Genomic DNA, 17,529 nt, shown 5'->3' with positions numbered 1-17,529 from the left:
GTATGCGTCATCCTAAAGCCAAATGTTCCTGCACTTTTATTTCCCCATCTCCTCCTTCTCTCTTTATTTGCATTTTGCAGATAGGTATGTAATGCACAGAAAAAAATGTGGCCTGCGATGCTGTAAACTGTCAAGCAAATATGCAAATCCACAAAAACAGAATAATAAAAAGGCAAACAATGTTTACTAGATGGTGTAGATTTGATGAAGTATTAATCTATGTCAAGTCAAGTGCCATCTAAAAAAGTTCAGACCTCTTAGAAGTAAATATGAGACTTTTTAAGACTTTTCAAGGAGGAGCGGGAACCCTCTGTGAAGTACTTTAAAGCTCCTGTGAGGAACTTTAAGGCTGTGTCGATTTTGGTGCCCCCTGTGGACAAAGTGGTGCCTCGATGACTTTGCTGATTTCATCCTTTATATTTGGTAGTAGCTTTTATTAGAGAAAATCTTATCTGAGGGCTGCACAGAGCATCAACATTTTTAAAAGCAAACTACCTTTTTGGTCTTGCTTTTAACTGAATTTCATTCTTATAACAATTGTATTTATTCATTTATTTATGAATTTATCATCTAGTTCAAATTATAGTCACTTTTATTCCATTTTATTTATTTATGTGCTTATTTATTTTAAGTATAGAATCTTATTTTCTTTTAATGATTTCATATTTTAGTGTTTTATTATCTTAGAAATATATTTGATTTTGTTGATTTTAATTTCCTGTGTTGAGTTTTAACTTCTTATTTTACCTCCAGTGTTTCCTCATTAAGACGTTATGAGAGCGTTTCCTCAGTTCGTTCAGCAACTTCTTTTATATTTTTTATTTTATTTTTATTGTTTTTATTACTATTGTTGCATATGTTGTGTTCTTAACCTTAGGATTGCGCTGTGGGTTTGGGGTCGGGCTTGGGGTGGAATCTTTTTCTTAATTTATTCTATTTTAGGTTGTTTCTATGTACAGCACATTGTGTAACAATGTCACTGTATGAAAACATGTATAAATAAAGTCTGATTGATTGATTGATTGATTGATTGATTATCATCCCTTCATTGAACACTTCAACCCCTCACTCGTTGACACAGTTTCAGAAACAAAATACGACACCTAAGAAATAATAAATCTTGATGCTGAAGGTCGTGACTGCTTTTGTAGCTCATAAAGATACGTCAGTATTCATTTCAATGTGTTTCATACCTCGTTTAAAACTCCTCACTGGAGCTTTAAGGTTGAATCAAAAGGATCAAGTTGTTTGTATGTGGTGTTTTTTTTCCCTGTGCGTGGACTGATAGGCTCAACGTGGCTCAAGGAAACCAACTCTCTGTGTTATTATCTGAACCCAGTGACACAATGACTTCATTACTCACCGCATCCCTGTCCTCTCCCCCGCTGAGCTGCTGCTCCATGTTACAGAGTTTCCTCTTGTTTTTGTTCTCACTCCTCTTCATTCCTCCTTCCGCCTTCAAACGATCCTTGTGTTTGTATGCGTTTGGGTCTGACCCAGTGGACAGCCCTCCTTGTGATGTGGGCTGCTGAGTCCTCTCTGTGCCTTCAGTTTAGCGGGCTAACAACGCCTGCCTGCCAACACCAAATTCATCGCTTGTTGATGCAGTTGAGTCCGGTGAAGAGTTTCCTCCAGGCAGCCATTCCTGGTCTGAAGCCAGTCTTGCAGATGTGGCGGCGCTCACTTAGAAGCTAGGAAGAGTTTTCAAGCTGGCTCCACATCTGGATCACGCGTATTGACAAGCTGTCAATCAAACCTGCTGCACTTTCAGGACAATCAAAGGGTGTGTGCGCCTTCAAGACAATACAAAGGGTTTACGATTGTTCAGGAGGAGAGTTTAAACTTTTCTCGGTAAAGATATAATCCATGGGCTTTTCCAAGTTCATCAAACCCAACTTGTTAACTGAGCAGCTGCTAGTTACCTGTGCTAGCTCCCTGCTGCGTGACTAGCTGCGCTGTTAGCCAGGCTGCCTGCTATCGTTTACCTGCCCAGAAACACCGTGACAACCATGACAGGTCTCTGCGCTCCTAACGGACGCTCCCAGGTGATCCCCAACTGAAAGCCGCACGTTTAGCCAGTCTCGGGGTTTTATCCGACTGAAGATGTCCTCTTCATCTGTTCTTCCATCCTCATTGAAAGCTAAGCTCTGCGTGGAGACACCGGGTTAAGCTCTGTGTTGAACTGCAGCCGCGGCACGGCACGGCTCTGCCTGTTTCCTGACTCTATCGCGGGAAGTGTGGCATCAAGGGCGCAAGAGCGAGAAGACGACATCCGGTTGAGCTCACCAAAATAAAAGCAATGTTCTGCCACGGATACAGTAGACCAACTGGAAAATGTCTTAGGTTTATATCTTCCGTAAGGGAATACATTCTTATGAAAACATTTAAAAGCCAGGGATTATTGAAAAACAAATTAGAAAGTTTGAGTCTCATCTTGTCATACTTCCATTATTTAATGCCATGATTGGCTGTTTTTTGGAGTTTAGACGGAGTCCTAAGGAAATGCTACATTCAAATTCATGCTAGTTTTCCAAACAAGATCAATTTGGTTTGATGTTCACTATTATTTTATCAAAGTTTTAAATTCTGCAATTATTTAAAAGACAATAAAATGACAACAAAATTGTCTTAATGTTCTGCTGCAAGAAGGCAGAGATGACAGGATTACAACGATAAGGTGTTAACATCATGCAATCACATATACCAACAGTAGGAGGAGCTGTAATGTTATAGCATCTACAAAGCCATACATGTATAAGAAAGGGGATAGAATAAAGTTAATATGGTATAAAACCCTATAAGGACCTACTAAACAATGAAAAGAAAACATTTGTTTTGGAGGCAGCTGGTTTGAACCTGTATATGGTTTAAAGACACAACAGATTAAGTATTCTCCTCTTTCCTATGCCTGTTATAATTTATGATTAATTTGGTGTTAAATTTGTCTTACATGTGGGGATATTTTAATTACATACAGGAGCATCTATGTGCAAGTGACACATTTTATTTTGAAGGCATCCTCATCTATTTCCTCTTATGAGTTCGAGCTTTACCGCCAAAACCTGAGTGAAGATTTCCTCATGTTGAGCCAACACAAGACAAAAAACATGAAAGATTCGTGCCAATATAAAAAATTATGTGCATCTTAAAATGAGATAAGTGATAAAGGAGTTCCTTGTATACCTTCCGGTGTAAGTCTTTGACTTTGTAAGTCTATGTGCATGTGCTTCAAGGTGTCACTGAGAGGTGTAATGGCTTGTGACTGGCTGGAGTCTGCCGCCATCTGCTGAAAGACGATAAAACATGCCGAGAATATTTGACTTTTACGGTTTTCTCTAACTTAATCTAAGCCGTATTCAGAGTGAATATTTTAAGTTTATTAGAATTTTTTAAATTTCTGATCAAGACTGAAATATGTAAAGTAAAGCACTGATGCAACCATGATAGCTTGACAGAAGATGGATGATAACCACAATGTATAATGTCTCTGTTCATCCCTATATAGATATTGAACGTCATAGAAAATGTGTCTTTAAACATTTATTGTTTGATTTTTATTTATGAAATTAATCACTTTTATTGTTGATGTCATCACTTGTTATTCTTAAATAAATCAGATATCGTTCAGTTTGTAATGTGAACTGTCGTAGTTCTCCACTTTTCTCACATAGAAACATAACAAATGGTGTGCATCAAAAAAGAACACAAGACCGAAGTTGTTTTTGTCCCTTTTTATTAGAAAGGCTCTTTTCATTTACCCCAAAACACTCCTGTTTATAAAGAGATCATGCATAGAAACACAGCTGGTCTTTGTCCAACAGCATCAAAAAAACCTGCATTGATGTACACACTCCCTTTAATATGTACATACATGAGCTGTGGTTCCTCAAACCACACACAAACACACACACTGAGGAAGACACTGAGTTTGACTTTTGACCTGCGGGAGAATACACAACAAAATACACAAACTTAATCAGATTTTACACCTCATTAGTCAATATACAAACTGTCCACTTTGGTTGATGTTATTGCTTCATACATTGTGTAACTCTAGTGCTCTTTAATGGTGTTATTTTTGTACTTGTAGTATGAAACTCTGGTTCATTTAAAGCCAAAAACAAGAGGGTAATTTAATTCACTTCAAATTGATTGTCTTAAAATTGGAGATATTCGTCCAAATAACCTTTAACAGATAACATGGCACTTTAACAACCCAAACATCCACAAAAAGCAAACCATAAAGGCTATTATTGCACAGTAACCCAAAAAATTGCATATTTTTGTTAAAGTAAAAGACGACTGTAAAGCCACAGTTCATGCACAAAAAACAGAAAGAGCTAACCTACTATACAGAGAAATCAAGACAACTAAAGATCAGATAAAGCCAGTGTAAAGTACCAGGTTTCAGGAGAGTTCATTTGCACAGTGAGCGTCAGAGATCCTGCAGAAGTTTTGGAGAAAGTATCCTTGCATATTTAAGGATTGATTGTTTTCTTTAAAAGTGATTGTCATCTTGAGGGTCCAAACTTTCAAATATTCACAAATTTAGCATAAAAGAACAAAAACACCTAAAAACATATTCAAAAAAGATAAACATATGGTCCTCTTTTCTTGTTACAAAACTGAAATGTCATCCGGCTTGGACCGTTCACTCTCAGATAAACGTACCTGTTCTGAGTCTGAGACTCATGCTTGTTTTTAGTAACACTGGTTCATTATGCAGCTGCACATCACAGCAGCAACTCTGCAGGTTTGTGTTTCAGCAGGACAAACTGGGTTGGACCCATCTTTTTTAAACATCTGACTCCATGATTAACAGTAATACTCTCGAGTCTGAGCACAAGTTCATAAATTTGTGATTTAATTCTGAGTAAATGCAAGAATAATTCAGCTACCAGCTATCTGACTAAACTGCCTATTGGTAGTTCTAGTGTTTTATCAGTAGTTGGCCATTTTTATGACACTTTTTGTACGGTCAGGACAAAACAAAATAAAAAATACTACAGTCTAAGAGTATGGCTTTGTTTCCACAAGCTGCTGAAACCACATGCAACTATTCTAAACGCTAACTCTAAACATAAGCCTCCATAGAGGCAGTCAGGAAGCACTTTCAGTTTGGTTTCGGCTTTTTAAAGCCCCTCTCCTGCTGGCATCGAGTGGATTTTGCTGCTTATATCCCTGCTGTAGTACAAGGCTGAAGTGTGCGTGTGATTGAGAACTTGTGATTCAAGAGTTAGGAAGAATATTTAATTTTGTGTTGCACAACAAAAACTGGAATTGGACTATTTCATAAGGCAAGTTCTTCATCAAATACTCAAAAAACTGTTTTAAAAAGTAGACATAGCCACCGCGAGTCACTGTGTCAATCACAATGTAGCCAATTCTTGAAACAAGCTCAGCTAAAAAGCTAGGCATGTTGATTGCAGAAAATATTGGTTTTAAATTATTATTTAAATTATCCAAAACCACAAACACAGTCCAGAGGTTAAGTTCAGGGACTGAATTAGCTTAGGGGACACCTAGCAGACAGATAGCAGCTCCCACCTGTCACTCAAAGAGACCATGCCCCTAATTCTACCTCCCTTTAATCCTTAATCTTATGTAAACAGATGCATTTTAATTTCAGCCTGTACAGTTGTAATGAATAGAGAAAATTAGCTAATTCTGCTTTGATCTGTTTCATTTCATTCTATTCTACTTGGATCTGTTCCATACCATTCTATTCTGCTTTGATCTGTTCCATACCATTCTATTCTGCTTTGATCTGTTCCATACCATTCTATTCTGCTTTGATCTGTTCTATTTCATTCTATTTGGCTGTGATCTGTTCCATTCCATTCTCCTTTCTACAGACTGATCTGATGTGACGTGTGATCAGGTTGTCTCTGGTGTTAATTACCAATGTTCTGGGGTTTCAGCCAATGAGAATCAAGTATTTAACACTGCCAGGTAATAATCTAATGTAAACAAGTGAGTGAGAAATAAGTTAAACATAAACAGAGAAATGAGCTATAGAGACCCAAACTATTGTAAAGTTGGACATTTCACCATGGAGCTCTATGGGGACTGACTCACTGCAGGAGACAGCCTCTAGAGGACACTTGAGGTACTGCAGTTTTTGGAATTAAGGGGTGAAAACTGATCTTTTATGAGAGAAAACCCTCTAAATCATAAGCTCTGAATCACAAGCTAACTTCAGCCACTCTCATTCTGGCCTCATATAAAAAACATTTCAGTTGTTTGCCTCTACAAAAGCCCTCATAGCACCTGCACGCACATGATATTTATAATACAACAGCTACAATCATGAACATTCACTAACTCTCATCGACCTGCAGAGATCTTTCGACACGAACATCCTCTACACTCAGACAGACATCACTCAACTGAAATGTTTCCCCAGCCAATAAGAGAGCAAGAACCTTCCAGCATCTTCCCCAACAGACGACGATGGTGCATGATGAGGAACTCGGGGCTGGTGCACTAAAAGGAAGACTGACTGCAGGGGGCGCTGGTGGTGGTGAGCTGCTCCCTAGACAGCAGAGGAGGAGGAGGTGGAGGAAGTCAGAGGCCTCACGACACCCCAACCAGGAGAGAAGGCGAGTTCACAGAAGCCTCTGGCGTGTTCACCTGAAACAGACGAGGGGACATTCAGATGGATTTGGTATTCCACATGAGCATTGCAAACTTGCAAAAACCACCTCAAATCATGAACATCACTTCACTTACAGGCAAAATTATTCTCAGGATAACTTGAAAACTATGTTTTCCACAAGCTGTGGTTTAAAAAGAAGGAACAAAAGCCTGAACTTATTCGCTTTTATTTGCCTTTTAGTGCCATTTTCTCAAGAGTGTATTAGTTTGTTAGCCCATTCAACAAGACAAGATGCAAACCAAACATCTATCCATGTTTGCCGAGCATGGAAACACAGATTATCAGACTGGTGTAGGTTGCTGTCTTGTTTTCTAAATCAGCTGCACACACAAATATTCATGAAACCAGCATTTTGATTCAAACACAAGCCGCTTCATGAGGTTATTAGGATGCTGAACAGTGCAAAGCAAAGCCAGGGGATCATACCTTTGCTCAACCAGGGGTGTGAGGAAGAGGATGAGGAGAAGGAAAAAGAAGAGGAGGAGGGGGAGGAAGGGGGAATGGGGAAAGAGGCAGGGCGCAGGGAGGAAATCCTGAGCTCGTTCTCCTGAGGTGACTCAGCAGGAGATGGAGGAAGGAGAAACAGCAGGAGACGGATGAGAGGGTGTTTGACTTTTAATAATCGCTCTTTCTCTGCTTGTTAAGAAAAATCTGGCCTAAACCGAGTCGATCCCAGCTGCTACAACAAAAGATTTAAGATGGTGTGGAAACCAGAACTAACACGAGAGAACTCCTGAACTCACCTGCAGGTTTGTCTTTGCTTTCCTCAACACGTCCCGGGTCCTAGACACTGCGGACAAACACACACGATTACACAAACATAATTTCAACATAAATCAGATCAGATTTCAGGTCAGCAGTAAATACAAGACTGTGTTTTTCAAAAGATATCCGTTGATACTGGCACACCAGGACAGTAAGTAAAGGTTTAAAGTGGACTTCAGTGATGGTAAACTTGGGCTGTAATTGACACATTTCAGGGTCTTAATGACTTAAAGGTTGAATCATTTTAAATGTCCTCAGTTAATTGCTTCAAATCACAGCCGTGAATTGGGCTGTGATGACCTCAACTCAATCTTTAGAGGCAGCACAGCATGTTTTGGTACTGAAAGTTATTGTTTTAGTCCCTGACAGGCTCAGGTTATTATTCTGAGTGTCTGACAACATTCCAGAAAGGATCCCTGCAGAGAGTGTGTTAAAAAAATAGCCGTTACATTATCCCCTCTGAAGACACCAGACTACAATGACAAAATCGCTGATTACATTCACAAAATGGGAGTTTCTTCCTCGATCTTTAGTATACTCGCGTGATTGTGTGACTTGTGGTGTTTCAAACAGTTAGTTCAGATCTGACAAAGCATTTATGTTACACAAAATCTCTTGAATTTTTAAGAAGATAATGTTGTGGATTTTTATGTTATGTTTCCATGTGTGGACTGCAGGAAGTAGTTGCTGGCTTGGGAGCGCTCAACAGGGATCCAAATAAATAAAATACTCTGCAGTAAACTCTGTATATTGTATGTTTTTCCTGTGATCTAAGAGGAAAAGTAGGAGCATTGTTGACTCACGTTGGCTGACTATAAAGTGCTCCATGTTATCTTTGGTGCGGTCGGAGCTCTTCACTCTCTCCACGGCGTCCTTGAGAGCCTCCTCTTTTTCTGAGAGCCTCAGACGAAGAGAGACGACCTCCTCCCTCAGAGCCTGATCCTGCAAGCACACACAGAGACAGTACGTTATAGATCACAAGCAAAAAGCTGCAGGAAGCATGTATTTAAGGGTAATGCCTCAACCAAGAACGCCCTCTGGTGGATCATTGAGACTTTAAAATGTGACTAAATCTTTAAATCAGCGTCACCTTTCAGCACTGCACTCATCAAATGCTCTTGAAGCAACTGGATTTATGCATTTTGTAAATATAATAAGTCTTGATGTCTGAATAAATCCTTGCACTGCCTAAAGGTCTGACATTAACCGCTGCAGACTTTATTTTCCAGTGATTCACCTCTCACCTCCTGGAACTGAACTATGACTGTCACAACAAATTAGACAGCATTTTAACATGATGAAAAATCACAGACAGTAACAAACACTGCTGTCTCGCAGAAGAGTTCACTGTGTTAGTTTTCTGACCTGTTTGGTTTCTGTGTTGTCGGGCAGAGCCGCTCTCCAGAACATTCGGAGCAGAGAGTCTGACTCCTCCAGGATCTGTCTCAGGGTTTTAGTGTCAGACAGCAGCTTCCTGACACAGCCGGAGTCTGAAAGCTGAGAGGCACAAAACACAAGGTGGTTAATTTACCTCTTGAAGTGTCTACCTCTTAAAAAAAGGAAAAAAACAGCTGTCAAAAAACTCAAAAAAATTCCTCACTAAATTATTAAGAGCAATCAATACAAAATTACGTTTTACTGATTCAAATTCAGTTTGATTAACACATTATTTAGAATTTTATTCTTTGTTGTAAAAATTGATTTAAACCAGATTTTTCACACAATAATTCAGCAAAGGATATCAATATTTTTCTATGTTAAGGTTATAGTTGGCAAAAAAAAGAAAAAAACAGAGCTATGATAGGAGGTAAATGTCCTGAAAAAAATTTAAATAATTTTGAAAGTTAGAGTAAAAAACTAACAACAAAGAAATTCAATAATCAAAGAGAATAAAGAAGTAAAACGCAAAAATAATGCTAAAATCTTAGAGAGAAACTCTATAATTATTTGAGGCCTTAAAATAAAAAATTGCAACAAAAGCTAATAAATTCCCTGAAATTGTTCAAACTAATTTTTAACTTAAAAGCATAATTTTTTTGTCTTCTTTATACATTTTCATTGACTTTTTCAGAATATTACCTTCATAATATATATATTGTTACCCACAACAAATTTCATATTCCATCATACCTATAATATATTCCAAACACAACCTAAACCTCAATATTCTAGTCACCAGCACCACCTGTCCCTGGCCCTCTCACCTGATGAAAGCTGAACTCCTGCGTCGTGCTCAGAGAACACACTGTGACCTCCATCTTTCGGAGGAGAGCGCTGCCCTCCAGGATCTGCTGCTGCAGAGCCTTGAAGTCATCGATGTGGCCCACGGCGTGGCGGCCGTGACGGTTGGCAAACGAGCCGTCAGGAGCCTGACCCTGCAGAGACGAGGCTGCTGAGAAGAAGAGCAGGAGAGTCAAGAATAAAGGCAAAAAGGAGAGAGGGTTTTTTTTCCTGATGGATCAATAGGATGAGTTTTTCTCACCTTGATCAGGACCTCCAGTTTCCTCTCTTTGTTTTTGAGCAGAGTGCGGAGGAGAGGAGGGACTGATGAGCCCGGTGTCTCTCACAGGAGGTGAGGGAACGTTTTCTGTGGAGACAAATTCCTGTGAGCTGCTTCTTTACACAACAGGTTTCTCTTTATTGATTTTAAGAAGTCATGTTTTCAGACTGACCGTTGAAGAGTTTCCTCCTGGATCGAGGTTGTGCGTCAACCTGTCCACTCAGCTGCTGCTCCAGCTGAATCTGCAGCTCTCTGGGGTCAAAGGTTGCACTGCTGTGTGCAAGATGGGAACCTTCCCCAGCTTTACCTGCTTGAAAACACACAGGCACAAATGTCAGTCAAATCTGACAACTGGTTTTCGTGTTTACAGAGGAGCACAAGAGCTAGATTTAAGAAAAAAGAGGCGATAAGATTTGATTTGAGTTATTGAGTAGTCAGAAACGTCAAACTTTGAGTATAAAAGCAGTTATAAGGACATTTAGAGCAGTGAAGGGATGTTATTTTTTTTTACTACATTCCCAAAATGCAGAGAAAACAAAAACAAGTTATTTTTTGTTTTATTTCTCTAGACTGGACTAAGATATTTGGAAGAAAGAGCAAACGATTTTACAAAAATATCAAACATTATTTATTTAATGGCCAAGAAGACAATGAAGTGCTTTACAGAAGTAGTTTTAGCATGACACTCTGAGGAGGAGTTCATTTTCAGTGTGAAATTGACAAAAGAATGCCTCAGTTTGAAGCATCCTTTTTTCTTTTCACTATGACATTTTCTCACACTCATTTATAACACTCTGATCAAATTAAATGTTCTCTCATTTTTGATGTGTGTTCAAAATTTTGTGAGTTTCTGGGCATGCTGAAGCTTTTCAGACCACATGAGTAGTGTTTTTAAAACAACATCATAATAAGGGGTTAAAGATAAATTTAATAAAGCAACTTGTACCTGTGCACGTGTTTGGTGGGACTCCACACACTCTGTGATACACCTGCAGCTCACACTGAAGAGAGTGGACCAAACTGCGGCTCTCAGACAACTGCTGCTGGAGGACGCTCACCTCATGCTGCAGTCTGAAGACAGAGACACATGAAAATATTCATTATTTTAAGTGTTTCTTATGGGACAACAAATACATTTCCTGACCGATATGCCTAACCCAGGAGGCTTCAGGAAAGTGAGGTGACAAAGCGACCTCACTTTCCAAAACCTTCTAAAATACTTTTACGTTTGTAAAATCGTCCTCTGTCACACACCTGTTGATGGCCTCCTGGTTCCTCTGTCGGTCCTGTTTCAGCTGTGAAATCTCTTCACCTCTGGCCTCTACTTCACTTTGCTGGTTCCTGATTTGCTCCGCCCACCTCACAGCCTCTAGCTCCGCCTCCTTCAACCTGGCTCGGTCCAGGAGGGCCGCCTCTTTCAGCTGCTCGGCTTCCTTACTGCCCTCTGCAGGTGGACACAGGGATGAGCACATGAATACATTTCACGCTGGAGCGAAAAACTGGAACTGGAACCTTTTTTGACGTCAGGTGGAGAGAAGCTAAAACTAAACTCTTCTTTTATTATGGAGTTATACATGATTTGGGGTGATTCCTGGTTGTGAATGTCATTTGTACCTTTAGTGGCCTGTTTCAGCTGGTTCTGCAGGCTGACGTTCTCCTCCTTCAAGAGTCTGATCTCACTGGACAGCTGGCTGACCGAGTCCAGACCCTGGATGTAGATGTTGGTAGGAGCACCTGGAGAGAACACAAAAACATACATCAATTAAGCATTCAAAATTCATTATAAAACATCTTCAAAACAAATCAATGCAGTTTAATAACCCTTAATGTGTAATCATCAAAACAAGACTAATGCACAGCACAACGAATTTGGATTTAACAAATTATTTTAATTGTGTGTGTGTGTGTGTTTGACTGTGTGCGTGTGTGTGTTTGACTGTGTGTGTGTGTGTGTGTGTGTGTATGTGTGTTACCTTTCTCAGTAGTGGTGTGGGCCAGTCTCTCCTCCAGCTGCTGTCTGAGGCGGTCGTTGGTCTGGATGGAGTCCTCCAGTCTCTGTCTCAGACTCCTGATCTCCCTCAGGTGCTCCTTCATCAGGTCTGAACCTTTAACACATGATCCATAATTTACTTCTCATTACACAACGTTCATTTTACACTTCTCTTAACTTTTTTTATGTGAATATAGTGACCAGATACAAAGATGGAAGTATAAAGTATCAAAGGTTCACATTTATATTGTGCTTGCCTGTTTTTAAAAAGACGATTTCTGCAAGACTATGGTTAAATAACTGTATGACAATATTTTTCCTGTGCATTTCACTTTGAACATTACCTCCTGTTTTTTTTTTTAAGATGTTTAATGGACATGTTAGACCTTCTGGGGGGTCAACATGTTTGACTGCACATGCCATCAAACTACTGTTTGTCAGCACTTGCTTGTCACAGCTTCCTTAAGTCCAGCACATCCTTCCATTCCCTCTACGTGCTGTTTTTCTGTGTTGTTTAGGTTTTTGCATTTTGTCTTTGAAGGATTTTTCAGCACTTTGGTCAGCTTCTGCTGTTTTTAAATATTCTTTATAAATACATTTGACTTCCCTTCATGAAGGCTTTTAATTCAAACTTCAGATTGTGTTCAGTTCTTTTGTTAGAAAGGTGGGATTTACTTCCGAAAAGATGCCAAACATGACACGTCTACTAGGAAAGAGATCTTACACTGGATGTACTGGATGTTTTTTTTGATGATAACCAATAATTAGTTGTTATTTGAGGCTCTACGTTTAATTTTCTGCATGCATTTGTTGAACAGAGCTCTTACAGTGAGCAGGTTTTATCTCTTCTTTTGAGAATTGCATCACTGTTTTCTTAATTAACAAAAGTTTTCCCCTGAAAAGATGTAAATATGTGGATTTTTCCCTGCAACTCTGTTTGATTTTCTCTACCTGTGTTACTGGTGCCTGACTGGTAACCAGACGATCCTGAAGACAAGTCAGCGCCAAGCCTGACGGGTCGGGGTCCATAAGCCATATCCCACAATGCACTGCTCTCCAGCAGACCAGCCCCAGCTTTCATTGCTGAGCTGGCGTCCATACTGCTGCCGATGGCGCTGCCGAAAGGAGACGGCTGGTAACCGTGGAAGGAGAGTGGGAGGAAGGCAGAGTGATCGGGCTGCTGGTGAGTGTAGGGGAAACCCTGAAGAGGTTTGGACTGAGGGGTCGAAAACCCTGAAGAGGAGGAGAGAAAAACATCACGTAAGAAGGTGAACGAAGGAGAGCACACTGCAGGTTAGACTGAGAAGGATAGAGAGACCTCCTATTCTTTCAAAAAGAGAGAGTGTTAGTGAGACAAAGAGGAAAGAGGAGTTGAGTACAGAAAAAGGGATGAAGGGATTTCTTTTGAAGACTTAATCAGCCAAGCAAAATCTGTTTGGGTTGGTGTTTCTCAAAGCTTCATCCTTTAGTGTTAAATGATCGCTGCAAATCCCTCTCAAGCTGGGCGCTCCGGGTGACGATTAAGAACAGATATTAAATAAGAGAGGATGGAAGAGGAGAGTGTGAAAGATGAAGAAAAGGTGGGGATGGAGAAAAGATAAAAGAAAAGGCAGAAAGGGAGATGTGGATAATCTCAACTCAATGTGCATAAACATGCAACGCAATCATAATCAATGCTGAGGTGCTTTAAACCTGCATTCTTCCTGATGACCAGCAGAGAGCAATAGGGCTGACTGCAAAGAGCAGTGTGATTGTAAAGATGTTTGGTCCTTATCAGCTGATTTATTTCATCAGTGAACATTTTTATATTAAGTTTATGATCTCAATCTCTAGTTTCAAGTCTTCTCCTGTCAAGTATGATGTTTATCAGCATGTAAACGCAGAACAAAACTGTACACTCTTTCTAAAAGGTTCCCCTTCTTGCAGTTTAACTCCTCTGCCTGGTTAGCTGCACAGTGTTATTTATATGAGATCATAGTAACATGCTCTAGTAAACAAACTCGTGCACAAACAGCCCAACCGACGCACTCTCAGAGTCTCCAAGCTGCCTCTGTAACATCTGCAGCTCCTGATGCACCTCAGCCAGGGAGAAACCAGCTCCCCCACTGGCTTGGTAACGGGTTCTCAGGGGTGCAGGGTGAGGATGGAAGGGCAAAGGGACCCTCTGAGTGTAGGAGGAGGAGGAGGGGGGAGGCTGAAAGGTGAAGGCTGAAGCTGGAGCTGGAAATCCAAAGAATGAAAGAAAGAATCAGGCAGGAGAAAGGGAAGCAGGACTGCACGGGACTGATGAGGTGAGGGAGGAAAAAAGCAGCAGCTTGTGACTGTGACACACTGCCCATTCCTACCTGTGAGACTCTGCAGGTCTGCACTTTGAAATGGTGAGTTGGAGCAGTGCATGCTGGGACAGCTATGGCAGGATTGGGCTCTGTGGGATGAGGTGATGGATGGAGGGGCAGACGGGTGATGGGACATGGAGCCACTGTGAGAGAGGCAATCTGGAAATGAACAGAGTTGGATTGAACTTAAGGAGATGACGGAGGGAAGAGACACCATATCAAAATGTGTGTGTGGGAACTGAGGTGCATCACACGCATCAAACACCTTTCAGATCTCTTTATATTTCCTTTGTACAGACACAGCTAAAGCAGGCTGACGTGTTTGTGTGCTGCTCTCACCCGTGCTGAGTTTGGTGGAATTCTGAGTTTCCTTCTGCCCGAGCTCACTGACAGCATCCACATCAGAGCAGAGCTCCAGGTCCTCGTTAATCGATCCATGCTCATCAGACACATAAGAAATGCGATCGGATTGGTCAGTGGTGTCGGAGAGAGCATGGCTGCTGCAGGGCGTGTCAGAGCGATGAGGATGATGGTGGTTGTGATGCTGGTTTAGTTTAGCACGGAGAGACTCTATGACTTTGTCCTTTTGCTGAAGCTCCTTACTCAGCCTGCACAAACACAAAAACACATGTATATAATTATTATGTTATTACATTAAGAGACTATTGAGCCATGGCGTTGTAGTATGTGCAGAACGTGGTTTGACATTGTCTGGATGGCAGCATATTATGCTCCACAACCTATACTATATATTCTGTTCAGCATTAATGAAGCCTTCCTAGATGTGTAAGACCCAAGTGCCATGGAGACTTATGCATCCACATACCAGGGATGCTGGCTTTGAGCTGTGCACTGATAAAAAGCCAGGTGGTCCCTCTCCTCTTTAGAGTGGAGGACACAGTGTTCATGATTTCCAAAAAGAATGTCAGATTTTGAATTATGTCAGTTTTCCCACTTCCCCTCATTCCAACTAGGTCCAGATCCGTTACCAGTGTTTCTTGTTCATGTTTATATATGGTATCCACTTTGCAAGTTACAATGTCACCCCGCATTTGTGGATGCAGAGATGAACTGTGTTCACAGACAATGGTTTCTGGAAGGGATTTTGAGCCCATGCAGTGATTTCTCTTACAGAGTCAGCTCTGTTTTTAATGCAGTGCGAGCATAAAGGCCTGAAGATCCCAATTTTAATTATATCATGTACTGTAGATGATGAAATCCACTAATCTTTGTCATTTTACTCTGAGGAACATTATTCTGAAACTGTTGAACTATTTGCTCACGCAGTCTCTCACAGAAACATTAAAATGTATTAGTTGTAACGATTTTTTACATGTTCAGTTTGTCTCTTTTCTTTGTTTGTAAATATCTTTAAATGAAACATACTGTTTAACTACATCACAGGGTTTTTAGAATCTCTAAAAGAAAAACAATGAACCCTGACAGCACTGAGAGTATCTTCCTTATCAGCCTTGTGACTGAAGGGATAAGCAGCAGTAATGAGTGGTGATTCACCAGGTGTATGAGTCACCTGCCTGCTGATCTGAATTGTCGCAGAGAGGCTTTACTGACTGCATCAAGATGCTTTAAGGAAGCCTCTTAGTGACACATGGCGCATGACACGCCATCACATAACTCAGGTGACACAATACACACTCACACTTTGAAGAAATTAATAACTAAACACTGATATGATTCAAATAAAGAGGACGTTGGACGTGCATATGAAGGTAGAGGAACAACAGTACAAACAGTACACTCATAAATAATGACACATGTTATGTGTGCAGTGAGTCGCCTGCAGCTGATTTAATTAAAAGTGACATGTTGGTACACAGATGCTGCGGGGAAGGTCGTTCATCTAAATCAATGACAGGCTGATACACACACACACACACACACACATGCAATAACACACACAAGACAAACAGCTACAGCACAACCACCTGTCAGTTAAACTGGGCACGCCCCTTATTATGCAAATGTGTTCCCCTGTGGACTGGATCCACCTAAGGGAGCTGTGATGCATTATAACGTCAAATACATGCACCCATGATGATGTTAAGCATATACCTGGACCATATTAAGCACATACATGGACACTGGCAACCCCCACTCTCTTATACTTTTGTTCTTGCATATTTTATCTAGGCAAGTTTATTTCTATTTATATAGTCCAGATGTGGTAAATAATTCTGTAGCAAAGCATCTGGAGTATCTAGGTAGGTTTATTTGTGTTTAAAACGAGTAGGGTTCATGCAAGCACTTTGGGCAGCTCAGGGGTGCGTGAGATGTTCCGCAGTAGGCAACCATGGTAAGCTAAATTGCTTCTCTTTCTGTATTTCCAGGTGAGTGATAAAGCAATACACATACATAGTGATAAAGATGTACAATTCATGTGTGGGAAAACTGACTTCTGTTCATGTAAATAAGTTACCTTTTGTCGGAGTTTGCAAGTGAATCAGTAGTCTTTGAAGTGCTGCACCTGCCGTGTTTTCTAGGTAGGAATTCATTAGTGTAACCACCTGTTGTAGGCTATAATATTAACTGTGTGTGTGTGCAGTATATTGTTAAGTAGCAGTGTGTTTGAGTGTCAAGCATCATTTAGAGGACTGAGATGTTTTGCACTATAGAGGAAAGCAAAGCAGGCATGCTTGTATTTCTGTATTTCCAGAGATTTTACATGGTTTATCATCAAACTAATGCACACCTGAAAGTTCCCTTTTTGTCTCCATATTAAATGAACAAATGTGCAACAGACCTCAGTGCTGCAGCTCAACCCGCCAGATCGCTTCTGCGCGTGCCTTGGCTCAACCGATGCAATATGTCAGCACACATGGAGGCGATATCTGCACAGTCAATGGTTGGCACCCACATGCCCAAAGTTGGAGAAAATGGGCGACATGGGCTAAAATGGGTGTAACAATTCAGACAGCAAACAAGAATCTATAACCAACCAGTCTTGACTAACCTGTGTTAGGCCTTACAAAGAACAAACTGGTTGGGTCCCAGATTTGAAACCCATTTGTGCCATATTTGGACTTGTTGACTAGGCTAAGATGATGGGAAATGCTGCCCTAACTGCTCATTTGAGGTTTTTAACCTGAAAGAGTCTGCATTTTTTGCACTAAGTGTCCCTATAATGGTATAAATTGATGTAACAGTGCTTTTGTTACAATATATTTTAGTGTATTAGTATTTTATCTCATTATCCATATCAGTATTTGTTTGCGAAGTCCTTTACACCAATAAATACAACTGCTGTCTTCAGACATTAATG

General features: G+C 40.5%; 2 protein-coding genes across 8 annotated transcripts in view; both read right to left on the bottom strand.

Annotated features, from left to right (window-relative positions):
* Window positions 1-2,293, bottom strand: part of mast2 (microtubule associated serine/threonine kinase 2) — a 205,873-nt gene extending 203,580 nt beyond the window's left edge. Inside the window, exon 1 of one of the 7 annotated variants that reach the window (XM_034706252.1) lies at window positions 1,364-2,293. In XM_034706252.1, the coding sequence (XP_034562143.1) occupies window positions 1,364-1,444 (81 nt within the window). In that variant the 5' untranslated portion in view covers window positions 1,445-2,293. The remainder of the gene's footprint in view (window positions 1-1,363) is intronic. The other 6 variants (XM_034706245.1, XM_034706271.1, XM_034706262.1 and 3 more) reach the window with 6 other exon arrangements.
* Window positions 2,294-6,385: 4,092 nt separating this feature from the next.
* The window catches only part of pde4dip (phosphodiesterase 4D interacting protein), a 36,316-nt gene continuing 25,172 nt past the window's right edge, over window positions 6,386-17,529 (bottom strand). Inside the window, 16 exon segments of the mRNA XM_034706346.1 lie at window positions 6,386-6,633; window positions 7,085-7,205; window positions 7,402-7,448; window positions 8,227-8,365; window positions 8,789-8,920; window positions 9,628-9,815; window positions 9,906-10,010; window positions 10,096-10,230; window positions 10,870-10,994; window positions 11,178-11,367; window positions 11,538-11,657; window positions 11,897-12,028; window positions 12,865-13,146; window positions 13,942-14,133; window positions 14,259-14,408; window positions 14,589-14,857. Of these exon segments, the coding sequence (XP_034562237.1) occupies window positions 6,386-6,633; window positions 7,085-7,205; window positions 7,402-7,448; window positions 8,227-8,365; window positions 8,789-8,920; window positions 9,628-9,815; window positions 9,906-10,010; window positions 10,096-10,230; window positions 10,870-10,994; window positions 11,178-11,367; window positions 11,538-11,657; window positions 11,897-12,028; window positions 12,865-13,146; window positions 13,942-14,133; window positions 14,259-14,408; window positions 14,589-14,857 (2,575 nt within the window).

Source organism: Notolabrus celidotus, chromosome 2, assembly GCF_009762535.1.
Source record: "Notolabrus celidotus isolate fNotCel1 chromosome 2, fNotCel1.pri, whole genome shotgun sequence".
Taxonomy (NCBI): Eukaryota; Metazoa; Chordata; class Actinopteri; order Labriformes; family Labridae; genus Notolabrus; species Notolabrus celidotus.
Note: the sequence above shows the minus strand (reverse complement) of the source record. Positions and strands in the feature narration are given on the sequence as shown.